At 32.5% G+C, this 27,478-nt stretch overlaps 3 protein-coding genes across 3 annotated transcripts; 1 reads left to right on the top strand and 2 right to left on the bottom strand.

The window, feature by feature from the left end:
• Positions 1-784: 784 nt before the first annotated feature.
• Positions 785-5,844, bottom strand: LOC114403472 (transcriptional regulator STERILE APETALA-like). The gene is made up of 2 exons (XM_028366475.1): positions 5,326-5,844; positions 785-2,200 (listed from the first exon to the last, which is right to left on the bottom strand). The coding sequence occupies exons 1-2, from the start codon at positions 5,614-5,616 to the stop codon at positions 1,052-1,054; spliced, it is 1,440 nt and encodes a 479-aa protein (XP_028222276.1). The 5' UTR covers positions 5,617-5,844; the 3' UTR covers positions 785-1,051.
• An 11,837-nt stretch (positions 5,845-17,681) lies between these two features.
• Positions 17,682-21,566, bottom strand: LOC114403463 (glucose-1-phosphate adenylyltransferase small subunit 2, chloroplastic-like). The gene is made up of 9 exons (XM_028366465.1): positions 21,091-21,566; positions 20,581-20,877; positions 20,204-20,473; positions 19,944-20,123; positions 19,722-19,825; positions 19,497-19,608; positions 19,259-19,357; positions 18,927-19,046; positions 17,682-18,041 (listed from the first exon to the last, which is right to left on the bottom strand). Exons 1-9 carry the CDS (start codon positions 21,337-21,339, stop codon positions 17,925-17,927), a joined length of 1,548 nt encoding a protein of 515 aa, XP_028222266.1. The 5' UTR covers positions 21,340-21,566; the 3' UTR covers positions 17,682-17,924.
• A 2,632-nt stretch (positions 21,567-24,198) lies between these two features.
• Positions 24,199-26,227, top strand: LOC114403455 (protein GRAVITROPIC IN THE LIGHT 1-like). The gene is made up of 2 exons (XM_028366453.1): positions 24,199-24,932; positions 25,308-26,227. The coding sequence occupies exons 1-2, from the start codon at positions 24,347-24,349 to the stop codon at positions 26,090-26,092; spliced, it is 1,371 nt and encodes a 456-aa protein (XP_028222254.1). The 5' UTR covers positions 24,199-24,346; the 3' UTR covers positions 26,093-26,227.
• Positions 26,228-27,478: the final 1,251 nt, after the last annotated feature.

The raw sequence follows: 27,478 nt of genomic DNA, 5'->3' as shown, positions 1-27,478 counted from the left end.
AATTCAATCACAAGTCATACTCACCTTAAGTTATGATGATATTGTTCAAAGCTAGAACCTTCATAATTTCTCATAAATCACTTTAACTATTAAGCAAAACTACTTTTGATATACCCTCGTTTACAAGTTCCTTGAGCCACCATGTTAATCACACCATGAAACTTGTCATGTGTTGCTTGTATTTTCTCCATTCATAACCACCATATTAAAACCAAGTAAATTCCAAACACCATCTTTGCCACATACTCAAATGATTGGATAAGATGCTTTACTCGATTGTTATGGTGATTAATAATAGGTTATAAAACTAGCATAGAACAAGATATTCCTAGCTTGAGATATATAGGTATAAAGAATAGTACTCCATTAGACAGTTGTGTAAAGGTGTTTTGCTCTGTTTAGAGTGGAAGATCAAAAAGAAAAATAAAAACAAATGTAGTTTGCTTTTGAATGACTGAACAATTAATTTCTTTTTATTTGATCAGGTTCTTTTAAAGAAACTTCCTTTACTTAATTTTATGGGTCAAAATTATCAAATTTTCTCAGATGCGATCAACACATGTAATATAATAAACTCCTGAGAACCATGTTAAAAATAGTTTTATTTTAAAAACTATTCAACAAACGAAACTTGATAAATATAAAACTATTATTTCTTAGTAAATAACGGTGTCAAACTATTATTTTCCCTCCAAGTTCAATGCCAAATAAAATACAGTAATTAACTAGTATAAACATCGGGGTATCAGGTTCACAATACCCGGTTTGCCAAAAAAAAAAGGTCCAATAACAATTTGTATAATTTACTATTGGAAGATCGGGCGAAGTGAAGGAAAGCATGCTAGATTCCCATGTTTTTGGACTTACTAAACTCTCTACATCAACACCTAGGTGCCTACTTGTCTTCTACGTGACCATGGGAGAAGAAAGAAAGATTAAATTAGAACAGTAACAATGGATGTGATTTTTGTGAGAGAGAGAGATAGGTACAAAAAGGAATGGAAAGTTAGAATGAATGTGAGCATAGTACTCATAATAATAATTCCTAAAGCTAAGGATCCTGTACACCAAAATCCAATAAGTTAATGTTATTGTCATTGGAAGAGATAGAGACGTGTCTGTCATTTGCCACCAAGCTATTAACGTATCCAGCTCTGACCCCAAGAGTGACACACAAGCGTCCTATGGCTTGCTCAATGTCCCAAACCCTCAAGGAAGGCGAAGGAGAAGGCGCAGGCGAATAGGTTAAGACGTAGCCAAGGTTCATGCAGGCCCACAACCCCCGAACCCATAACCGGTTTAACCGAAACCGGCTCAACCGCTCATACGTGCTCGCTCGCCGAACCGTTCCCACGCCGTTCCTCTCCAACACTACATAGGCCTCCTGACTCGCGTCCAGCGAACTCACCACGAACCCCATCGTGGACCCCACGTCCCGCAACAACACCTCCGGGTTCCGAAAACTGAAACAAACCATCCTCGAAGCCGTGCACGCCACCACATACTCACGCTCCGTCACGCGCACGCGACCCACGGCTTCAACTAGCTCCGTCAGCATGTGCCACCCCATAACCGTTTCTGGATCCGTCAAAGACCCACCAACGAACACGCGCTCTTCACTGCGCGCGTCCCATATCTGAAAAGCCCGGCCCGCTATTCCCGCGTAGAGGCCAACCCACCACCGCCCCGTTCCCGCGAACCCAACCAACACCCCGTTGTTGACCACGTCACCTTCCACGGCCCGGCGAGCTTGAATGGGCCCAGGCCCGTCCACATTATCCACGTAAATATCCCCATCCAGCCTGGCGAAGGTGATGCTGGAGTTGATTATAACGATGCCCGAGACGGAGCGCGAGAAGGGCCCAAAGAGGTGGCCGTGTAGAGACAAGAAGGTGGTGACGTGGGCTCGGGTTTCGAGGTCGAAGAGACGCACGGAGCCGTCGACGAAGCCGCACGCCAGGTGTGTGTCGGAGAGGGCGAGGCAGCGACAGAGCAGATGGTGGTGATGATCCGAAGGGTCGAACACTGCTGGGTCGAAAAACCTGTGTCTCCCTGTCGAGAAGTTCCTGGCCGTCCGATGCCAATACATGTACTCCAGCTGCCACGTGGCCCTCAGTTGATAGGTGCGTCTCCAGATGCGTCTCGTGAGCCGCTGCCACAGCAGATCCGACCGCGACACCTCTCGCCACGTGGAACAAACCTGCATGCACAATTTTGAAGCAACCAATCTAGCTGTAAGTTAAAATTGCTTTCCAATGCACGAGAGCTGGATTGATAAATTAAGCATTTCCCTAGAATTATTTATCCAAAAATAGAAAGCAGGGAAAATTCTTTAATTTGTTTATAAAATCTTCTTGTTGCATAAAAACAAAAGAATATGTGTGTATATTTGATTTGTGTGGGGCTTTTTTTTTCCTGACTATAAGTAGGTAGTAAAGGATGAAAAGGTGGAGAGAGAAACATTGAGGATGGCAGAAGCAGTTAGCTACTATTAGGTAAAGCTAGCAGAGAGTTTAGCATCATCCGCGTCAGGATTCAAAGCAATACACACAGAGATGCTCGGGACTAGAGATTATTAGCATTCAAATTCAAGCTTACAGGATAGCTAGTGAATGACTTCTCATTTATTATTATGTCAGTGTACTTATTTTTAGTTAGATACTTCAGAATCTTAGATAGTAATGATAACACTCTCATATGCAATAGCTTACGTATGGAATTACCTATCTATAAGCGAGCATAACCTTGTCATATATATTCCCTAAATTCTATTTCAAATGGCTCGTGTGATTGCGACACAGACAAATTAATTTGTAACAATGTCAAGTGTATATATATAACTGAAGTGCAATTTTTACATACCAGAATCGGCACAGAGGAAATATATTCTATGGATATACTATTTCATAGACCTAGTTAAGTCAATGTCAAATGGGTCAAAAGGATCAACTTGCCCTAGAAAAGAAAATTTAATAGAATAAATATGCGTAGAAGGATTAGAATTGAGAGTGGAGAGATCTAGCAAATGAGTGAAAAGAAGACACAGATGAGATCAGATCATGGCTTGTATGCATGTGGTCCATACGGCTAGATAATGAAACTAGTCAATATCTTAGTTCCTGTTCGTGTAGGCATGTGTGTGCATATAATGTAAACATGGGTATGAAAAGCGTGCTTCCCCACAAACATTTCACTTTCATTTCCAAGAAAGGTATCGCCAAGGGGTCTGTCTTGTTCCAAACAGCGAATCTCTAGTTCTATCCACGAACACAAGGACCAGTCAAAGGGCGCTGAAGGGAAACTTAGACGAACTAAATAAAGGACGAACTATTCTTAATTAAATACCGTGATTAAATAAATTTTAAATATAATTTTCCATACTTTAATAATAAAGGTACAGGTGAAATTTTTAACAAATAAAAAAAATCGTATGTTTATGAGTATTTTATATATGGGCAATTATAAACCTATGTTTATAGGAGGCTTTGGTACATAATTTTATCCAAAAAGATCCGGTAGAGCTGTTATAGTTTCCAAGTACAACTAAAAATATGCACGCCCCAACTCCCATGTCCCAACTATGTTGTGTGTGTGCAATTATCATAACGTATATAGTACACATCATATGATATTAGTATTTAGTTTATTGGGAAAGAAAGCTAAAAATTATAATAAGTGTGAACTTCTCAGATAGAAACAAAAGGAATGGAGTGTCGCCACGACAAGAATAGGGCTCCATGTGCCTTTTGGCATTATACAAATGCAGAAATGCTGCTTTTTGACCGCATGTATACATGCCAGTATAGATTATAGAATATTAAACCAACGACTAATTACCGGTTATTTCAAATGTTTCAAACCCTAATTGAGATTAGAGAAGGTGCAAAGTTTATCCTGCATCCAAATGCAATTGAATTTTTTTCAGAAAAAATATATATTCTTACTAATAGGGTAGAAGGAACTTTTTTTATTTATCAATAGGAAAATAAATAGAGTAGAAGGATACACTCTAACTAATTAATGTAACTATGCATCTCTTCTTTATTTGTGAGAATGCAATGAAAATTTATCATTATTTTTAAGGAACGAAGTAATGTAACTTCAAATCTATTTCCAGATTTCGAATGCTTGGAAGTACATTGACTGACTAGTCTAGCCAGGCAAGCTTATTCTTTGAACACAAACGAATGATTAGAGAAAGCTAATTTACTTTCACACTATAGTTAACCTTCTATCAACAATCTTATCTTAATCTTGATAATATATATTAAAAAAATGGCGTGCTTCCGAAATGGTGTCCTTCCTAAATATTATATATTATATATGCAACCAAGCTGAAACAAGCAGGATAAAAAAAATTGTACATTAATGCTCCAACTATATATGGAAATGGCACACTTGCAAGGACGCTAGGAATGAGACGTAAATAACTACATATGCTTCCCTCCTTATGTTATTATTTTTTAAGAAAGCAACTTCTTTTAAAACAAAGTAAAAAAAGCTAGTATCTACATATTTTGAGATAGAAAGGCATACAATGGATCTTCTAGCCTAGGTAGAAGGGAAAAGCTCAGTCAAAAAGGGTTCATGCCAAGAAAGGGAAACAGCAAATCGAAGCCAATGTAAGCCTTTTCATTGGTTGTGAAAAGGAGGTCCAAAACTAGACATTTTTGAAGAGTAAGAAAGAACAAACATTGGCAAGAAGAACAAAAAAAACACCCTTTTTTGAAAGGGACACACATTTAGTTTGAAAAAGACCCACGTAAAGTAGCTGCTTTCGCGGAACAGTTTCTTCTCGGATGCTTGAAAGCATCTTCAACTAAAACCTAAATCGGCACTCATCACCCCTTATCCGTTCAGTTGAATCAATGTATGGATGCCTCTAAAGTTTAAACAGCACAAAAAGAAAATATACCGAATATGTAAAAAGAAACGGATATATATATATATATACACACACACATAATATTATTAATTAAGTTAAATCCATAATGTCGATAATATTATTTGTATAAAATATAAAAAAAGAATCAGCATCTGCAGGTTGCAATGCTAGGTTCACGTTTGACTTGACCAATATTTTGTCCAGTTTCGGAACTGAAAAATCTATCAGTTACACATGCTGAAGATTCTACAAATCTTCAATTTAAGCAAACTAAGAATCCAACATCAGATTTAGCAAGGCAAACACAACCATCCAATATGAGCAATCATAAAAAAAAACTTATCTTCATTAACAACTCTTACAGCAAGCAAAATAGTTAAATGGGGTAAAGAAATTAAGGGGGATATATACAAAGAAGAAGAAGAAAGGAAAGTAGCTACCTGAAATAAAATGGCAAGGGCAGAAGCAGCAGAAAGACGACCATTGTAGTTGGCAGCATCAAGGGCAAGTTGGGTGGCCAAAGCTTCAAGTAAAGGTTCAGGCAAGACCTCATTCATAGCACGTTGACGTTGAGAGGAGGAAGAAGCTTCAAATTGACCAGTACCACCGGTTCTCCTCGTACTAGGGCCAGGGATATCAGGGGCAACAGCGTCATATGGAGTTGAAGAAGAAGTAGATGATGATGATGATGACGACGAAGAAGAAGAAGAAGAAGAAGAAGTAGAAGACATGAGTGTGTGAGTGAAGTGTGGAGGCTATAAAAGTGGGCCGGGGAAGGGGAAAGGAACAAGGACAAAAAGGTTGGAGATAAGGACACAAAGTGGGGGACCCAAAAGGAGGTGTCTGGGAATTCTTCCTTATACTACTATCATACTATGACTATGTCTTGTGTTGTGTATCTCTAATCTCCATACCTAGCTATCACTTTAAAAACCAAACCTATGCATACAGCATACACCTTTCTCCCTCAAATTTGTACCACTCTTCAATAAAATAATAATATTATTATTACTAACAATATAATAATAGTAATAATATATTAATACTATACTCTGCTATAATATGCTTTTTACATTTATGATATTGGTGGTTTCTGGAGATGTTTCCCCACTGTGAGGACGGCTATGCGTTGGTTTTAAATCCAGCTATAGCAACTCAACCGGTGCCATGGTCTTCAGGTGTTTTTCAAATGCAACGTGGTTGTGGTCCTCCTCAAACTCTCCCTCTTCTCTACAATTTTTCTTTTTCTTCATCTTCTACTTTGTCGTCAAGTGCATTTTTGATTCGTCAATTTAATTTATTGTTTTTAAGCTCGATCACTTTTCGATTGGTCAAATTTATTATTATTTTTAAAACTTTTGGCGTGTATCTAGATTAATTTATTTTTAAATTCTTTATGATTAAATTATCATGTGAATTGAAAGATCTCACCTGCATGATGAAAGTGGTTTTAGGCATGTATGTATAAATAATAAAAAAATAGACTTTTTTTTTTTATTGTTACACCTTGAGAGAGAGAGAAAAAAGATAAAGATGTCATAAAATATGATATGATTTAATAATAATAGAAAAAATAAAAATATTAACTAGGTATTTGAAATTTGTAGGTGTCAAAAAATTCACACTCAAATAGACTTTATTTTCCCTGTTCACAACAAAACCATACTTTGTTTTTAATTTGTTAATCATATAGTCTTATAAAACATAAGAACTTGTCATTTTTTTTTATCTCCAATCAGTTTTATGTATAAACAGATTGTTTGGATAAATTTTTTTTGGTAGATATTTATAAAATTGATAAACCGATTGTTTGAATAATTTTTTTTTTTTGTAAATATCTATAAGTAAGGGTAGTAAAATGGACAACTCGACCCATTTTAGTTTGCTCCGCTGTTAATCTGCCAAAAACAGGCCGGAATGGAGTGGCTTATTTTTAATATACACTTTGAAAAATACCAGTTTGCTTGGCTTAAGGATTGACTCACAAAAATTAAAAAAAAAATTAAAAATCTAAAGAATAAAAAATAAAAAGATCTCCTAACATATAGTATTAATTTCTAAACACAATACTACTTTCTTATAAAAAGAAAAATAAAAATTCAAAATTTTATATTAATATTTTTTTTTATCTAATTCAAAAAAAAAAAAATCATAGAGGCAACACATTGACTCGTGTCCTCAACTATAAACTCATTTTTTGACAAACCAAAACAGGTTGATGAATTGATACTTTTGTCTCAACCCAATTAAGAAAATAGGTTAAATGGACTCCTTAGACAATCAAATTTAATTTGTCACCATTCTTATTAGAATACATTGTTGAAATTTTATATTCCAATAATTAATGTGGGCTAATATTATAAGATAATTATATTAGTTATTTATTAGTGAATTTTATTTTATATGATCAATTAAAGTAAGCATGTTAGACAATTAAATTAAATTATATGAACTTAAATAAATAGATGTCAATGTTTATCCATTAAAAGATAATAAAAACCCTATTATGTTAGGTTAACATCCTATAAGAAGGTTATGATCCCAATATATCAAACTGTTACATATAGTTTATTTTCTCCCCATCCGAAGAGTTAAAAAGGTCTTATTAAAGAATAAAAAAAGGTTTTGAATGGAGAATAATCATGAAGTCATCAATTACCTACGAATTCGAATTTCGCTGCGTTTGTTTAATCAATCATTATAAATTTAAGTATTCCTAAGACTCTTCTTGATAGTCTAACATAATGTATTTTTGGTATTTAGTGGTATTTTGTAAGAATCCCCTACAATTCCAATATATATACCATAAGTTCAAATTAATTTATGCATAAAAAATCTTTTTTTTTTGAAAAGTTAAATGAAAAATATTTATTTTATCTTGTGAGATAAACTTTTTATATAAAATATTTTTAACTCAGAATAAATTATTTAATTAATATTTGTTATCTTTTAAGTGTATGAAAAAATAATCCAAATGAAACAAATACAAGCATTATACAATTTTATCGCTACTTAAAAATCTAAAAGTAAATTCAGTTCAATTGATGAGGCGCATGTTTGTATTACAAAATTGTCGGCGGTGTTTGAGGCATAATTTAAAAGAAACACCTTTGTATTAATAATAACAACTTAACTTACAAGAGTATTATTTAGCTTTTGCGTTCATTTGTTAGAGAAGACCAATGAGCTAGAGAGAGAGAGAGAGAGAGGGCGTTAAAAGTACTACTACTAGTAGCAAACGATAATAATTATTTCTCTTTCTAAAAATTATCCACTTTTTATAAAATATATTTTTTTCCACATATGGAACAATGGGTCGGGATTTAGTTGTACCAAGGAGAGGTGAGATTCGACACATATTCCCCACTTTCGGTGGGAAGATTCAATGCAACTAACTTGACCTGATCTTCACGATCATGGGCAAATAAATTTTAAATAAAAATAAAAGACTTAATTGAAATATCTGAAAATAAAAGAGCATACTTAAAATATTTTTAAAAACAGACGATCTAATTAAAAAATTTAATGATAATATAATTAAATTACACTTAAAAAAATAAAATAGAAAACCAAACAAATAATTAAACCTAAATTAAATTAAACTGATCATAAATTCATGAACAATTTGTTCTATCATTCTTAACTCTTGTTAATAAACCATAAACTCTAAATTCTATACTAAATATAAACTAGTTATAAAATAATTAACAAATAATCTTGTTTGTTAAGTATATGATCAGGGATTTGATATTAAGTTTGTTTATCAAAGATATGTATTGAGAGAAGTTAATTTCTTTGATTATCTCCAATGTGCTATCTTAATACCAATTCTGACAATCTTAAATTAACTAGCATCATATGTTAATTTTAAGTGAAATATTTAATAACGATCAATTCTCATACAATTCAAAGAACAAAGATTTCTCCTTTAGCACCTCTCTGGTAATAGAGTGCAATATCTAACTGGCCTTGCTTTCCACACTTGACTGTCTTTCATTCCGAAAATTACAATCAACTTTTGCAATGCGATCATTCAAGGAAAGCACAACACTAGTGAAAAAAGTGAGCGTGAATTTACTGCCTCATTTTTGCAATGATTATTATCCGTTCACAATTGACTGTCTAGAGTATAGAATCTATTGGGGGGAAAAGTTATATTTTCCAATGATAGTTTTAATTTGTTGTATTGGAAAAATAAAAAAAATGGGGTTTCAGGTTTTGATGTTCCAAGCACATGCATAACAGCAAAAAGATCAATAACTTTGCAACTCTAGCGGCCAATGTCCTTTATATTTCCCCTTTGCTTTGAGTTTTCTTGAGTGTAAGTACACGGACAGAGAACAAAGGTTTCCTGATTTATTGTAATGCTCTTAATTTTTTCTGTACCTTGTTTACTTATATTGATCAGAATGAGGTTTCAATAGAATGTGTACATATAACCTTTAGAAAGAAAAAAGTCTTGGACCTTTTTACTTATTCAAGTCCGTTATTGGACCTAGTCTCTTCACTTTTACATCATTAGAAAATCTTGGTGAAGTCAAGATTCTAATCCTATCACCTTTACCTTTTATTCTTTGAAACTTTTGAATAGAATAACATCTTTACCCTCTGCTCTTTGTCTCCCTGAAATTTCTATTGAAGGAGAAAAAAAAATTCCAGTACCAACACTAAGGTTCTCCATTTGTCACTGCTGCAAATTTATATTAATCGTGTAAGGAAAAAATTACTATTTCACGGATCATTTTAGCTTACTAACAAAAAAAAGACAAAGTTTGTGATAGAGCAGTTGAAATTAAACATTGGCTTTGGACAATTTATATGAAGAAAATATATATTTCTTTTGCTGTTATGAAAAATAATTACAAAGTTGTTAAAATACACAAAGTGAAAATTTCTTCAAATATTGTCTTGTGGGAATTTTCAGTGCAAAAATGAATGAAGGACTTTATTACGGACAAACTTTTGTGACCAACTTCGTTTAGATATAATGAAAGAACTAGCTGGAAGACAAATGTGAATGGCACATTTTTTAGTATAGTTTTTACTTTTTATTAATAGATAAAATTATATAAAATTCATTAATAAAAAGTATAAATTAATGAATGAAAAGTAAAACGAATATAAATTTCATTCATCTACAAAAAAATGTATATTAAAATATATTAACAAGCAAACTCCTCATTTTATTCATTTGATCTGTTTGTCAAAAATCGTTACCTGCTTGACACCTTTTTTACTTTCAAACATTTTTTTGTCAAAACTTGAGACCTCTCCAGTACTTTATACACTTCAATCATTTACGTTTCTTTGTCAAAGTTTGGCTAGTTTCTCTGAGGAAAAAAAAAGTGTGGTTACTATCTAACAGCCTTTAATTTGCATTTTTCCATTTACTTTTCTGTCAAGTCTGATACTTGCTTGACACTTTTTATTTGAGATACAAACCTACGAATTCTTTTGGTTAAGGATAGTTATTAGATGTTCTAAACGAATGAAGATTTTTAATCTTAATATTTATTCACGTGTAGTTTTACATAAGATATTAAACTTGTTAACTAAGGTAAAGGTTTAATCGCTCAAGGAATTGAGATTTCAATAAATTAAAAAATTTAGTACACAAAGGGGGGAATAAAATTGAATTAAGAACTCAAATTAGCTAGGAGTTTATAGTGAAATAGAACGAACTGTAATCCCAATGTTTCCCCCATTTGAATTAAACCATTTTTTTTCTCGTATTCGTACGCGCTAAATTAGAAAACCTAAAAGTTAAAACGTCATCACTTTCTTTTAATTTAAATTCTTTTTTAATCTAATCAATTATAAATAATTCATTTCGGTTCTTATTAGAATGTTCTTGATAAATTACGAAGCATCCTTTAACTAATCTCTAAAAAGTCTTTTAACATTTTAATTATTACTTGCAATGACCTTCGATACATTTGTGGATTTAGCTACGATTGTACCATCCTCTCAATATTAAAGTTGTTTTGTAAATGCACATCCTTCAAATCTCATGAGAACATGTCATGACAAACAATATGTGGATATTACTAGCAATACTATTAGCACAACACACTAATATGATTAGCGCAACACCCTAAATATGATGTGATATAGTCGATATATAACCAAATAATTTCCATCTACTCCTCGATCTCCCCCAATGCATTCTACACTATATATAAATATATCCTTTAGAATATGGAGTACTTCCTCTAATATTTATAATCTTTTTGTATACTGGCCTCAAAGTTCTTATAGATACTCCATTGAAACATGACTTGCGTTTGAAAATATTCCATTCAAAAATTTAATCTCAAAATAGTGGTGATGATTGATGAACACATTCATCAATAAACGTCATATTTAAAAATTAGAATTTTTAAGTGCTGTATAAATTCAAAAGAAAACAAGAATAGGTATATCCACTTGATTTTTTTAAAAATTTTATATTCTAGTTCTACGTATCCAATTGAATAAAACCCAGAAAAGCAAAGGTACACAATGGAAAATAAAGATATTGATTGACAAAGAAACGTATCAGAAAGTTACCGCTCAGGCAGCTTTAGATCCTGCATAAATCTTGAAGAAACCCATACGTATAGCAATACCACATCCACAAGAGAAAAAACAAAATTAAAAATGGGAAATTGAAATTCCATTCTATACTCTTTTCTCTTGGGTGAAGGGTCAGCCATATATATCTCATCCTAAATACCTCCAAACAACGTAATCTCATGCCCCCTTCACAGTCATTCTTTTTTCGTGACACAACTCATAAAAGTACATTTTCTTAAGTATTTAAGTTTAAATACAATTATATTGTGTGAGCCTGTATTTTAAAAAAAACTGAATTTATATGAAACTCTCACTTCAAACTTTTCATTTTTTATAATTATTTCTTTTAATTTTTTCGTACTAAATATATCTTTCATAAAACATAATTATATTCAAATCAAGTAATATTATTACACATAATAAATTCTTCCTAGGAATATCTAACACAATTACATGTCCAAAATTTAATATATGCTTGAAACTAATTTTCTAATGCAAGTCCATTCTCTCTCTCTCCATGTTGAAGGCCCAGTTAAGTGAAAGTTACTTTTTCTTGTTTTCTCATTGCTTCAAATGCGGAAGCAATGTCGTCAAACTTATGCATAAAAAAATTAAAATTATTGATTAAACTTAAAATCAATTTTACTCTGATTGATGTACGAGTCTAGCGATATTTCTTTCACATTTAAATATATTGTTTTCATCCATTAGACAGAACAACACTACATACACATACTTACACTTATACATACCATCTTATATTTACTTAATATCTAACCCTTGCTTAATTACATTTATTTCTTTTTAAATAGATGAATAAAGATTTGAACCTTCGCATCCCTGTGAATTTATTTTGTTGTTAAAGTTATTTTATTTTGGAAACAGGTTAAAAGAAAAATAAATATAATTAACCTTTTATTTTACTCTCATATGCGACGAGTTTTTTCTGAATCTAAACTTTATTCTGTTGAAAAAAGTACGATATTGATAGAGGCAAGTGCAGTCATGTGTGAAAAGTATTTTTTTTTCTTTTTACGTACCCATCGAATCGTTCTTTCATTTGAAAAGAATCAAAATATGATCACTCGAGTCTTGACCACTGAAATGCATCTCGTGAGCAGCTTTCATAGCCACACAGGAGTTCCATGCGGGAAACAACTATCCATAACAATAATATTAATATATATAATTATGTATTTTCTGGATAATCATTCACATTTTAAGGCATAATTATATCTTTTATTTTTAATTTTTTAAAATTTTTTATCAACTTTACACATCTTATCTTTAATTTTTAAGAAATTTATAAATTTTATATTTCATCCTTTTATTCTTAACATAATTATCATTTTTATCCCTAATTTTCTTTTGGGCAAATTTTACACCCATTTTCATTTTTAACGATTTTTTTACTCTAATTCTTTATTTTTTATAAATTTTACCTCAATTTTTATGTTTATTAACTGATAAATAATAGACAATAAATTGCTTAAGTTTTTTAATAATTTGTGATAAAAGGTATCAAATTTATTTATTGAGATAAAATATAAAATACAATTAAGTTTTTTTAACTATAAAATTTAAATTCAAAACTTTAATTAATAAATAAATAAACTCGATTTTACTAGAACTAACAACCACTTATTGATAGACTAAATATGTATTCCAATATATAATTCCGGAGGGGTAGATCCGTGCTTGAATTTAGGTTCCCTTTGTGATAATGTTTTGTTTAAAGTTTATAAAATTTAAGTTAATATTTAAGTTTTTTGGGCCTTTGTGAGCTAAGCCCGAAACATACATTTATTGAACCATCCAAAAATTCAATTTGTACTCAAAATTTAAAGCTTAAGTTTGCATTTCATCAAACAAGAAAGGGTTACACAATCACACATCACACATGTTGCAAGTTTGATGCAAGTTATGGGATATAGTGGTAAGTTAAAAAAAAAAAAACTTATATTCAATTCATTTTTTTTAAAATGAGGCCAAAATCCAACAAAAGCATATACGCATGACTTTTTTTTTAGATTGAGTCATGACCAGATTAATGTAAAAAGTTCCAAATTTAATTCATACTAAAAAATTTAAGTTCGATTCCTATATACATCGGGCATCTTTGGGTCAAGTTAGTTGCTAACTGGACTGGGTTGGTGGAAGCTTGTTTTGCATAAGCTTTTTGCTGGCTAATTAAGACTAGATTATGTTAAAACAACCTAAATTAATTTGTACTCAAAATTTAAGTATCAATCTACACATTGCATTAATTGAGATCAAGTTAGCTGTGGCTACAAAGGGTCAAACCAACAGTTTAGCTAGATTTAAGACTTGCAAAATAATTAATGTCCAAGTCTATTGAAATATCAGTTTGTATAGATCTTTTATAGGTTAAGTCCATATTGGTCCATGATTAAATTAAGCTAAAAGAACTAAATTTAATTTGTACTCAAATTTTAAGTTTAAGGCTACAATTCATTAAACGTGCTTCAAGTTGGGTCATTCACTTGCTTAACATGAGTTACAATCTATAACAAGTCGAGCTAAAAAGCCAAAATTCAATTTGAGTTTCTAAAATGAGGTTCAATTGCACTGAAAATTTATTAAATTTGGACTTTTGTGGCCTAAACCTAATAAAAAAGCTCAAATTAATTCACAATCAAAATTTAAAGTTTAACCATATATTTCTCAACACGTGGGTTCAGGTGGGGTAAATTGATTCGAACTATTTTACCACCTTTATGTATTAAATTGAATACTAGTGAGAGGTGAGGAGGGGCGGAGGAAAATATCAAAGAATATGAGATCATTTCTAAAAAATTAAAACTAGAACATTTTTAAATTTATTTAACAATCATTTTCCATTCTTTTTTTATCCAAATAAATTTTATTTTCAATTTGAAGTTTAAAGACTAAAAAAGAACACCTACAACTAACCCAAGTAGGATTTTAATTGTTTATCAAATTTTTCTTATTTTTTCTAATAGAGTAATTATGTAACACATTTTTTTATATTGAAAATGAGATTTTAAATTTCATATTAATTTAATATAAGGTTTGTGCATCAATTTTTGTTGTTGGGTAATTAACGCTCTCGCAAATAAAATTACCCACACCCATAAAAGATAGTGAGAATACAACAAAGATTACACTATAGGCAAAAATAATTTACATGATTCGACATCTCTTGCTTATGTCCACAGAACCGACTCAAAAAAAATATTTCACTATCACAAAAATGATTACAAGATTATAACCTACCCAGAATAGTGTATCACTCTACAAACCCGAGTAACTCATTCAATGCTCTCACACAAAAATATTCTTCTCTCAACAAAGTGACTTTATTTCACAATTTCTCTTCTCACTGATTCCCTCTCTTTATGTGTTGTATTTCTCTATTTACATTGAAGATTACCACCAACTATAATAAATAAGCTCTATTGGAAGTTGAAATAAAAACAACTTTTAATGTATCTATTCAATTAAAATTCATCTAATAAAATGTAATATTTAATTTTACATTTAAGTCATCTAAAATTCAGTGATAAAAATTCAATTATCAATATGCATACATCTTATTTTGACTTAAAACTCTACATTTATAAAGTACAAACTCAAAACTTGACTTAAAGCTATCAGAATCCAATTTTATTAAGGTTAATGTAATATTGGTATCAAAATTTATCACTACAATTTAAATACAATATCCCAGTTGTTGTTGTGGATCTTTTAACGGTGGGTGGTATATTGCCGATTTGGTTTCATGTTTGAGAAATTAATTTTGACTTTATTATTAATCTTGGATATATTTTTATATACTTAATTTTATATTAGAAAATAATTCAGAATTAATTATGAATTTTAAATTAACTATGATTGAAGTAATTTTCAATATCTTATACATAATATCTAAAATTTTAATTTTAAGTTGATTTTATAATAAAAATATTGAAATATGAAATTATATTACTTGAAAATCACTTTTGGTAATACCTATTAAAACACACATGTAGTGTTGTGAGTGGTGGGAAGATGCAATGCAAGGTGAGAGTTGAGAGGAGAGGCAATAGGGATTGTAAAGACCAATGAGAAGGATGAAGAAAAAAGATTAGATTTCTTAAGAGAAGGTGGAGCCAAGACAAGCAGGGTTGGCTGGGGAGAGACTAGGCACTAGAGAGCGTCTGTCTCTCTCATTCATACTTATACTACTACTATTCTTTTTCTTTTTCGCCTTTACCAATCCACTTCTATTTTATGTTTTTTTAATTTCATAACTAATATTCTTGCAACACTTTTAACATTTATTTTATTATTAATCACAAAGTGTATCAATCAATTAATTCAAAATTGTGATGAAGGTGTGAGACTCATTCAAATTTTCTCTTCTTTTCTTTTTCTTTTTCCTTCTCTATCAAAATGACCATTTAAGTATTATTTGTAAATACAAAATAATGATTTATTTTTTCCTTTGTGTATTAATATAAAATTGTCAAATGTTTTCATATGTTCAGAGTCACTTTCATCTATTCTACGCACAATGATAAGTTTTTGTCATATAGTGGTAGTAGCATAGCTAAAACTAGAATATTGGCGTACTATGACTTTCTATTTACGTAAACAGCACTCCTTTATTCTGTCATCAATGTATTTGTCAATTTAGTGGAAGTACCATAGGTTTATTTTATTTTTGTTGGATCCTTGTAGCACAGCTAAGACTTTAATATGTGTGATATCGGAATACGTACTACATGGTATATATGTAAAGAACACTCTTTATTTTGTCACGATGTATTCGTCAATTTGTGACTGTTCGTTATAAAATTAAGTAGGATTAATTTTGATAAAATTAATTTTAAGCTATTAAAATGTACTTAAACTATAATTTCACATTAAATTGTTTTTTTATTAAAAATAATTTATAATATCAAAATAAACATAGACTTATAATATGTTTGGAACACGTTAAAAATTGTAAAACATGAATCTCAAGGGAAACTAATAATTGTTTGTGCATATTTTTTATAAGATTTTTCTTCTAAATCTGAATGTCAAATATGAAACCAAACACGCATTTAGTTTTTAAATAAAAGGTATTGCATCGTAAATTTGTAAAAGAATAAAACAAGAAAAACATAATGTTGTTTTATTATTAATTGGTTTATATAGTTTAAAGCAACATAACAAATAAAGATGATAGTACTGTTTGGCTTCTAAAATGTTACTATAAACTTTGTACTTAACAAGAAAGTTAAAATTCGGAGCCAAATTTATCGTACTCCTCGTTCGCATGACAAGAGAAAAAAATGACAGTTACATAAATTGTTTATACTATTCAATTCAATTCATTTTACAGAGTGAGGTACACCAAGTACAGTCTTTACATACACTATGAACATTCAAAATCAGAACAGACAATAGACCAACACGGATATCGTATTGCAGTCCATACACAGAGAAAAGGCCAAGTCAAATGGGTCAAAGGAAAAAGGTTTAGAGCGGTCTCTGACATGAAATAAAATAAGTATTCATGATTTTTTAATTAAACGTAACTATTATTTTTTAATATTATATAACCTTTTTTTTTTATCATAACTTAAAAACTATAAAGAAAACCTAGAATAAACAAAAGATTACATTACAGGTTTAGATTTAAAATCAATAAAGAATTAGACAACTATTTAGTATATGATATATCTCATAAATCAATTTAAAAAGTACTATATTAAATATGCTTCAAAAGTTTCATAATAGACAATAAGTAAATTTTATAGGATTAAATACTTATTTGACCCCTAAAAACTATAAATATTTGTTTTTTCTTTTTCAATAAATTTTTATTTTATAGGATTAAATACTTGTTAACTTGTTAGAAAATTTTCCCTCTTTTTCAATATGATCTTTGGATAGAGTGGCGAATGATTGTTGGACGGGGATATTGGATCACCGAATTGGGCCGTATAGAATTTGCTGTTTCCTTAATCTAAGATTTTTCGATATCTTTGTAACGCTTCCTCAAATACTTTCTCACAATATAATTTAAATTCTACTTTTTAACATGGCAATATTATATTTACTTATAATAATATTTCAATTATTTAAGATGATAAAACCTTGATGGAGGCCACCTTGCTCTGATTATGAGGACGTCCCAAATAACATAGGCGGAATATTATAGTGTTTTAGGCGCTCTAGTAATTATTTGCATTTTTGTTTTTGCCAGCCATCTTTTATTCAATTGTAATTAGTACGAAATGAAGAAACTTTTATTCAATTGAATAATGAACTTTACAGCGTGATTGCTCATAGCGGGCCTTCTCTCCCGCTATAATTTACAAGCCACTGCCCAAAAATATATATCATGAAACACAAAAGCCTATCTTAGACGAGGAAGCATAGCTTGATAAACTCTCCAGCGGTGGTAATGAGCTTTGCAGTCACCATTAGGATTTGGGGTACAAGAAATTTTTTGGGGTGGTGGTGGTGTTTAGATGACTGTTCCACTAGGAATTAAAGCATCCTTGATTACTGTGACAATCCCACTTTTTATGAAATACCCATCTGTTTCCCTTGCAGCTTCTTGGACATTGTCACTGTTAATAATCTGAGAATTGGAAACAAACGATAGATTAGATTTAAAATATCTCGTAACATGTCATATGAATGAAAATATGGATATATTTAGTGAGAAAGCCATTTTTATCCCAATGAAGAGCAAATCCAAGTCATACAATTGTATATGAGTGATCATTCTCACGATCGAGATTAAAAGTTTTTTGAAAAAACATGATTTTTTTTTATAAAAAAAACACAAGACTTGTATTTTTTAATCTTTGATCATTCAAGAGATATATAGGTCAATATTTATTCTTTTTTTTTTACTGAGTCAATATTTATTCTTTTCTCGAACGATATGTCCACACAAACATATAATAGACGTATCAAATGAAAACTATTTTTTTACTATGAGAAATGAGATCTATAAATGGTCAAGATTAAAAGTTAGCTAGTAGTCACATGATCACTTAAAAGTCTTGATTATTGTATCATTGTGAGAAAAGAGAATAATTAACCACAATCATTAGAAAAATTAATGATTTAGATTTCATATTTAATTACAAATCTAACATGATCTTTAATTAAAAAGAAAGAAAATCAAACAAAAATTATAATTAAATATGCAATCATTACTAAAATTATCAATTATTGGACATAACCAAAAACTTGTCAATCAATGTTAATATAGTAAAAGAGATAGTTTCTTAAGTGGTTTTGATACTCTTCTTCAATCATAATTAGAGCTTGACTTCAATAACCATCAACCTTAATTGTGTAAGTTATTGAGATGAAACTCCATTTTTGATTCAAAAAACAATACCAAAATCACCTAAGCTACCGCGCCTCACCTGTTGTCTTGAGAAAAAAATGGCTTTAGAATGTAAAACAAGGAACAGAATTGTATATAATTAAAGATCGAAGATGTTATAACCTTGACATTTTCCCCAATTCGAGCATTCTTGTCGATAATTGCCCTTTTGATATGAGAGTTCCTGCCTATACCAATTGGAACACTGCCTTTAGCAGCCAGAAACCTCTTATCAGCCTCCGTCTGGAACACAACGATCAGAAAACCAATGTTGCAGTTAGGACTGCTAGTCTAACTAAAGTCAATCCTATTAACCTTATTCACATGCAAATGCAAACTTATAATCGATGAATTGAATATCCAAGTGTTTCAACCACTTTCACACGTGAAAACTTGGCTATTAAAACTTGGAAATACTAGGCGTAACTGGCCAAGTTGTTTAACCACATTATTACCTCGTAATAATCTGCCCCCATTAATAACGTGTCTTCAATAATTGCACCTTCTGATATGCAAGATCGCAGCCCAACCACAGAATGGTGAATTTTGCAGTTCTATGGAACAAAATATGGAATACAAAGTTAGTTTCCTATAAATAAATTAATCTCATTATATTTGACATCTTTGTTAAGAATTGTATAAATCTCATTTATAGAGCAGATCAGTAGAATGTGAAGGTTCTGAAATACTTACCTTAATCACACATCCTTCACCAATAACACTATCAGTGACATCAGCATCAAGCATCTTAGAGGGAGGCAAATATCGTGGTTGGGTGTAGATTGGAGATGAACGATCATAGAAACTGCAATCAATATGCCAAAATGCATGAACACATAAACATCAGAACCACAATATACTACCGTTGAAATACATTTGTCAATATGATGGATATATTAAATAGCCTATATAATTTACCTGAAGTCAGGCACAGGCTTTTTGGTGATTCCCAGATTTGCATTATAGAAAGCCTCAATTGTACCAATGTCTTCCCAGTAGCCATCATACAAGTAAGCTTGCACCTGTGAATATACACAAACATGCCATACAACATTCTCAAAAATTGCATGCTAAATTTTGCTATGCAAGAAAATGACAAGAAAGTTTTCGTAATATTAAATAACCAGAAGGAACACATACCCTCATTCCAATAGAAGTAGCACCAGGAATCACTTCACTCCCAAAGTCATTTGCACCAGGGAACTTCTCACGGAGCAGGTCTAACATCACGTTTTTGCTAACAACATATATACCCATGCTAGCAATATAAGGCAATTCCTTTGCTCTCTCGTCATCAAGACCCAAAATTGTAGTATCAACCTAGTGGCATTTTTAAGCAATTGCTCAGGTAATAATTTCCAGATAAATAACAACATATAATACATGTTATATGGGCTTACCTTCATAGCTTTCAACTGTTCTCCTTTTGGCTTTTCGGCGAATTCAATTATACGCCCCTCTTCATCAATCTTCATCAGGCCAAATGCAGTGGCACGCTTTTCATCCATTGGCAATGCAGCCACAGTGATATCAGCATCAGTTTCCCTATGCGCTTGGATAAATTTCTCGTAATCCATTCGATACAAATGGTCACCAGCCAGAACCAAGAATTCCAAAACATTGTGCTCTTCAAAAAGCCACAAATACTGCCTGACAGCATCTGCAGTACCCTGCAATGATCACACCAAGTTTGTTAAAAAATAAAATCAAGGGACAAGAAAAGTCATCATCGCGAGGTATCAAAATTTAGAGTCAAACAAGGCAATGTGGTCATTACCTGGAACCAATTAGGATTCTCAGGACTCTGCTGAGCAGCAAGAACCTCAACAAATCCCTCATTTTTGTAGCCACCCATGTTGCTTGCATAAGCACGAGAAAGGTGTCGGTTTAACGAGGCGGAATTGAATTGAGTGAGAACATAGATCTTGGAGACGTTGCTATTCAAGCAGTTGCTAACAGGAATGTCAATTAGCCTATAGTTAGCTCCAAGAGGAACAGCTGGCTTTGCCCTCTTCTTGGTCAGTGGATAAAGACGAGTCCCAGCACCACCTCCAAGTATAATGCCAAGCACACTCTATAAACATTTTCAAATTGCAATCACAATCAGAACCAGAATCAATCAAATATCGCACGATCAAAATTCACTATTGTGATCTAAAAAAAAAAAAAAATCATGTTTCTAATTTGATCAACAAGTACACCCTAAGAAATATAAGAATGGGGATTTCAAATTTCTCACTAATTTTATGTAATAACAAGGAAAGAAAGAAAATGGAGGTGAACGCACTCTGCTAGCATCGGGATCAAGACAGGTTTGGGAGTTTTGGGAATCAGAAACTGCTTTAGGGGTAACAATTACAGGATTGCGACCGATTTTTGGTGCGAATGAAACTGAATCTGTGTGAATCTTGTCTCCACAAAGTTGTGATGCAGAGAATGAAAGGCTGCGTGGAAAGCTTTTTCTTCCCACATTCGATGAACGCGAAGAAGCAGAACAAGGAACATTCAGAGAACCTATAGCCGCCATGGATGCCATTACTCTGTGAGTGAGTGAGTGAGTGAGTTGAAAGAAACAAATAAGTGAGTGTGTGGTTCAGAATTGGCTTGTGACTCTCTTTAATATGCAAATGGTGTTAGCTACTATGTGTATGTGCCGTGTAGTGGAGATATTATTACATATTTGATTGATGATTTTTTAATTTAAAAATATGACAAAGAAATAGAGATGCAAATGGAAGGAACGAATTATAGGGGGGCAAGACTGAGGGAAGGGGTTTTGGTTTTTCCAAAACGATTTCGCAATTTGAACCGTTCTTTTATTCGAAGGAGATGAAAGGGACAGGCTGAATGAGCACCGTTCAGACTGTCACTTGGCTCACAGTGCGACACTTCAGATCTCATCCCCTTGCATTTGTCTCGGTCTCTTCTAATTTCTAGGTATATCATTCTCAATTTTTCAACATTTTCTTTTTTCTTAAATGTTTCGATTGTATTTGGGTTACCCCAATTTTCAATACTACTACAACTATAATATGCTATGGCTAGCTACAGTTTACTAAGTATAACCATTTAAAATAGGGTAGCTTGCACCTGAAAAGGCTTGGCAATTATTTTATTTTATTTTTCCTCGTTATAAAACAATGATAAAAATGCTGGGCCGACTTTGGGGCAAAAAGCCCAAAAAGTAAAAAAGAAAATTTAGATGGCCATTCATTGTATTCAAAATACAAAACAACAGTTCGTTTGGACTGATAGTGAGTGAACTTATTCAAGGCTTTCTATGACGTTTGGTGCTTAAGTGGGTACGTAGTTAATATATGCTACACATTTGGGAATCACGTGATCCATATCCCCCTTCTTCTTGCTAGCCTGATTTGCGTATCCCTTGTGGATGTGCATCTTTATTGTGCCCTTATCTTAGGGGGAGTTTGTTTTAAGGAATATCATCTTCCCACTCTTCTTTGTGAGAATAAAAGTTAGCTAAAATAGGAATGTAACTTTGCGACAAATAAAAGTTACTTCGAAATCTCTTTTCATAACCTTTTAATAAATATGAAGAAAATAACGTAAAATAAATAAATGCCTCAAAGTCAAGGGCATCCTTGTATATTGTTATTTTACACATATCCCGGTTAAGAAAAAAAGAGTGGCATCCATGATCCATAGCAAGCTGATCACATGGTTGGCACTGCATTCTTGTACTTTTTCTTTAAATTAAAAGTTTCCTATGCACTGACTAGTACTAGGTTGCCTTCTCATTTACTACTTAGGAATCACGACTTCAAGGAAAGGAATGGACTTCTAACATACACGAGCTTAATTAATTATATGGGTTGTAGCTTTCAAGCACGGACTTGATGGAACTGGTGGGTGCTAGAGGACAAATATTAAATAGTATGGGATTAATATGAATTAATGGGGACTATTATAATTCCGAACTCCTTAATAATTTTTTGAGGTGGAGGAATTGGTACACCTCTTGATTTTTATTAAGCATTGTTTCTCATTTATGGAGTTTCGGGTGTTATGGGCTTGGAACTTTGGATTGGCAAATCAATTTGCTTTGCTTTCTTTAAAGGCCACCAATCGTAGTATAGTGGTAATTATTAAAAATGGGTAGCAAAATTTCTTTATTATCTTGCTCGCGAATGGCGTCAGTGCATTGATTGAATCTTTTCTTTCAATACAATTCCATGTTCAATTCACCTGTGGAGTCCCTCTAGAAGGACGATTTCACCAAGTTACCAGTTAAGGTTTGGCTATTAATTCTATGATACGAGAACCGTTGTAATCGAACTTTTGGAAGCAGAATGGAGGCACAGCTAACAAGGGGTGAAAACAATGAACACAACCTAGAAGCGAGACAAGCTAATAAATTTTGGACATGGATAGCTATATCACAGGAAACAACTTATGTCCATTGTACTCTATAAATAGTTGAAAAATACGGCGTAATTCAGGTTCTCAACCATTTATCTTTCATTTACAACTTTTTGTGCAATATTTCCTTATAATAGTATAATATAGTCAACTTTTTATAACTCCTAAAAGCTCTTTGGACTAAAAACCTTATTAAGAAGCAAATTCTCGTTTTTAAGTTAGTCACTTTAAGAGAATCATCTCGTTGAACAATTTTAAACAACTAATTAGTCAAATATTTACTAATTCATAAGGATTAAAGTCTAATTATAAAATTCAATTAACTAATTAATCAGGATTAAGAAATTGAATCAAATACTTCCTTTCCTTTGGTCCTTATTATAAGATTTAATTAACTAATTTTTTAAGATTTAAAAAATTAATTAATTTAATTTAAAAGCATTAAATTTGTATTAAATGAATATATATTTTCAAAACTATCCCATAAATAAAACTAACCGTCATTAATGGGTTATGCTTTTCTTATTGCCATGTCGTTCTTGGTCTAACATTAATTAAGGATATTCTCTGAAAAATAACTAATGAAGAAAACATTTTAGATTAGACTTTATAAAAAAAATAAGCTACATTTTTAATTTGTATCTTATATAAATATAAAGACGGAAGAGAGCGAGTATATGTTTTTGGTGTTATACTCCTGTAACTTGAAATAACTTTAAAAAATAAGATTACTTTAGCACTAAAAATGGGTTTGCTTCTTTGAAATTAAGAAAAAAAATGACTAAAATAATCTTTTGATGTCTATAAATTGGAATATTTTTATTATTTTAATTCTAGGCAATGACTTAATAGTATGTTGAATATTAATACAGTATTCTTTGGTTTTAATAAAAGCATGCATAAATATATTAAAAGTAAAAATTAATATCTTGTTAATTTCTTAAAATAACAAATAAGTGCAAACAAAGTCCGTATTTATAAACACCAAAATCACATGTGAAAAGACAGGTTCTTGTTACATTTCTGAGCATCCATTGCTTGATTTGTTCAGCATTATTAATTCACTGACCCCACTCCGCGGTCCACCTCAGCTGCCACCGTCTTCTTTCTTACTTATTCTTCTGCTTCCTCTCTTTCTCTCTCGCACGCACAAACACGTAGCAATGACCAGAAAGGTTTCGAATTTCTCCGATCTGATCCAAAGGGTCACCACCTCCTGCTTCCTCCACTCATTCGCCGACGATAGGGAGGAGGAATACCACAGCGACTCATTTGGAAACAAACCCCAAGACGAACAAGGTTATTACGGTGAAGAAAAGATGGTGATGGGTTTGAAGGTAATTTCAAGAGAGGAAAAGAAATTGAAGCAGATGAGGGCGTTAATGGAGGAGGTGTTCGAAGCGGTATCGGCAATGAAGAGTGCGTACGTGAGCTTGCAGGAAGCACACTGCACGTGGGACCCACAGAGCTTGAGGGAGGCTGACGTGGCAGTGGTGGCGCAGCTGAAGAAGCTTGCTCTGTTGAGGGACGGGTTCCATGGGAGTGTGAGTACTGTTGAAGAAGATGAGGGTAGAAGAAGGAGAGGAGGGAATGCGCCCTACGAGACAGTGATGAAGAAGGAAGTGAAGGCCAAGGACTTGCACAAAGTGAAGCTTGGGTGTGTTGCTACCCTCACAAGTCATGAAAACAAAGCTCGGAGGCCTCACCCTTACACAAAGAGAAACCTTGGTTGCAATAGTCAAATGCAAGGTAAAACATGAGAGAAATCAAGGTTCCTTGTGGCGACCATTTTTTATGTGATTGAAAACATGAAAACTTATTATACGGGTCAATTTTTAGTATAAAAAAAAGAAGCATTAATATAACTCAATTATATCCCATCAAAATTGATATAATGATATGAAATCATGTAATAATTTTTTCAGACACATTATAGTCTCAAATCATACAATAATATTTCATACTCTTTTTTTTTTTCTTAATTAGTTGTAATTTTGTTAAAACAAATTATTGTTAATTTTTTTTTTATCTTCTTACATATATTAAAATAAAAACTGTGTTCAAAGTCTAGAAAAAGAAGAGCATCTTATATCTTCTACCCTACCAATTGGTGTCATGAAATAGAGGCAGGGTTTGTAGCAGCACCATCCCCAGAAGTCTTGGAAGCAACAATGGCTCAAGTAAAGGAAGCATCAAAGTCCTTCACATCTCTACTCTTGTCGCTCATGCAGGATGCAAAATGGGACATGGCTGCCGCAGTTCGTTCCATCGAAGCAGCTTCTGACAAATACTATAATAATCCTGCCACCTCCACCACTACGGTCTCAACTCTTCACGCCAAGTACGCCCTTGAATCCTACATCTTCCGCAAAATGTTCCAAGGATTCGACCACGAGAGTTTCTACATGGACAATAACACCCTCTCCTCCCTCCTCAACCCTGCTCAGTTTCGCCGCGATTGCTTCAGCCAATACCACGACATGAAGTCCACGGACCCTTCTGAGCTCCTCGGAGTTTTACCAACGTGCCATTTTGGCAAATTCTGCTCCAACAAGTACCTTTCGGTTGTGCACCCCAAAATGGAGGAGTCACTGTTTGGTGATTTGGTGCAGCACAGTCTAGTCTCTGAGGGGAACCATCCAAGGACTCGGTTTTACAAAGAGTTTTTGGGGGTGGCAAAGGAAGTGTGGTTGCTTCATTTGCTAGCGTTCTCGTTTGATCCTCTGCCAAGTAAGTTTGAGGCAAGTGGTGGAGCTGAGTTTCACCCTCGTTACATGGAGACCGTGGTCAAATTTGCTGGCGGGAGGGTGCCACCTGGAACGGTTGTTGGTTTCTCAGTTAGTCCCGGGTTTAAGTTTCGAAATGGCTCTGTTGTAAAGGCTAGAGTTTATTTGATGGCCAGAAACTGAGGTTAGAGACTTTAATTAAGTGGTTTGTTTGAAACTGATCAAGTTAATGTTTGCTCAGTAGGATTTGCCTGCAGCCTTGTAAAGTAACAGGAAATCTTTCCCCGAATCTAAAAGATAAAACAAATTAGTTCATCATATTAGTTAGCTGGACATTTTAGTGTTTCATGATGCTTTAAAATCTTTTTGTTAGTTTTTAACTTGGTAAAATCGATTTAATTTGATGATGTTAAATGGATATTCTTTAGTAGTGCAAATATTATTCATTTAAGCAAAATGATGCTAAAATTAATTGAAATAAATGTTTTTTTTTTTTTTTACAAAAGTAAGAAACCAATGAAGAATTCTAAAGTCAGTTGTTAGCTCAAAATGACAGTATAATTTAAATAAACGATTTTTTTTACCAAAATAAGATATAAATAATGATGAATTTTCAAAATCTCATGAAAACATACGAATATCCCATCACAATAAATAATTACCCATACAATTTTAATACAAGGATTGATTTCCTCTCTCACATGGGCCAGCATATCCCATCGCAATCAAATATCGGCCACCCGGTGTTTCAGCTGTAACAAACAATCTATACAAGTTTTGTTGGCAATGTACCCCACAACAACATTGGATGAATAGAAAGATACTATTAAATATTGGGCATTTTAAGATTCACGACAAACAGAATCTTTTAGACGAACTGTCTAATTGAAAAGTTATTTAATATATGTTTTAAAATTACTCTTTTCACAATTCAATGTTATTACAGAAGATCAAAATCACAAAACAGTTAATGATACCCCTATTTTTTGTTGTAATTTTCTAGGCAAAAAGTAAAATGGATTATCAAAAGTAACGAAAGATGTAGTTTTATGGAAAATTTCATACTTGTTTTCATCGATTGACAATCTAATATGGGATGGGACCATTCTGCTTCTATAATGCGATAATTTTGAAACAGTAGATCCACTTGATTCGGTCTAGACCAAGATGATCATGAAAAGCGAAGTAACTGAAGGTGTTCTCTGCAATGGTCATATAAATGTGTTACAGAATGATAATTATATAATTTAGTAACTGAAGGTGTTCTCTGAAGCCATGGAAAACAGTGGGTTGTAATAATAAGATAATTGGATTTAGTAGCATTGACATTGAGGAAAGCCAATGCATCTCTTTTTTTGTTGGTGCATACAATAAATAAAAATTGAGACCTGGATGGACCAAAATGCCCTTATCCCTTCTTCCTCTCTCTAAGGCAATTGCGGTTACTGAGACCACCACCACGACGTGTTGTTGCACGACCGTGACGACGACGGAGGCAGAGGCAATTGCGGTGCGTGGAACATTTTTTTTTTAAATCGGCAATAAGAAATATATTAAAATCTGGGTACC

The sequence above is a fragment of the Glycine soja genome, chromosome 2, assembly GCF_004193775.1.
Source record: "Glycine soja cultivar W05 chromosome 2, ASM419377v2, whole genome shotgun sequence".
In the NCBI taxonomy this organism is placed as follows: Eukaryota; Viridiplantae; Streptophyta; class Magnoliopsida; order Fabales; family Fabaceae; genus Glycine; species Glycine soja.
This window is presented reverse-complemented; position numbering and strand designations above follow the sequence as displayed.

Excerpts from the sequence above, each read along its gene's own strand:
- LOC114403472 (XM_028366475.1), bottom strand. The coding sequence starts at position 5,616 with ATGTCTTCTACTTCTTCTTCTTCTTCTTCTTCTTCGTCGTCATCATCA. Across the intron at positions 2,201-5,325 it reads CCCTTGCCATTTTATTTCAG|GTTTGTTCCACGTGGCGAGA; the intron begins GTAGCTACTTTC and ends TTGTGCATGCAG.
- LOC114403455 (XM_028366453.1), top strand. The coding sequence starts at position 24,347 with ATGACCAGAAAGGTTTCGAATTTCTCCGATCTGATCCAAAGGGTCACC. Across the intron at positions 24,933-25,307 it reads TTGCAATAGTCAAATGCAAG|AGGCAGGGTTTGTAGCAGCA; the intron begins GTAAAACATGAG and ends GTCATGAAATAG.
- LOC114403463 (XM_028366465.1), bottom strand. The coding sequence starts at position 21,339 with ATGGCATCCATGGCGGCTATAGGTTCTCTGAATGTTCCTTGTTCTGCT. Across the intron at positions 20,878-21,090 it reads TTGATCCCGATGCTAGCAGA|AGTGTGCTTGGCATTATACT; the intron begins GTGCGTTCACCT and ends AAATGTTTATAG. Across the intron at positions 20,124-20,203 it reads AACAGTTGAAAGCTATGAAG|GTTGATACTACAATTTTGGG; the intron begins GTAAGCCCATAT and ends AAATGCCACTAG.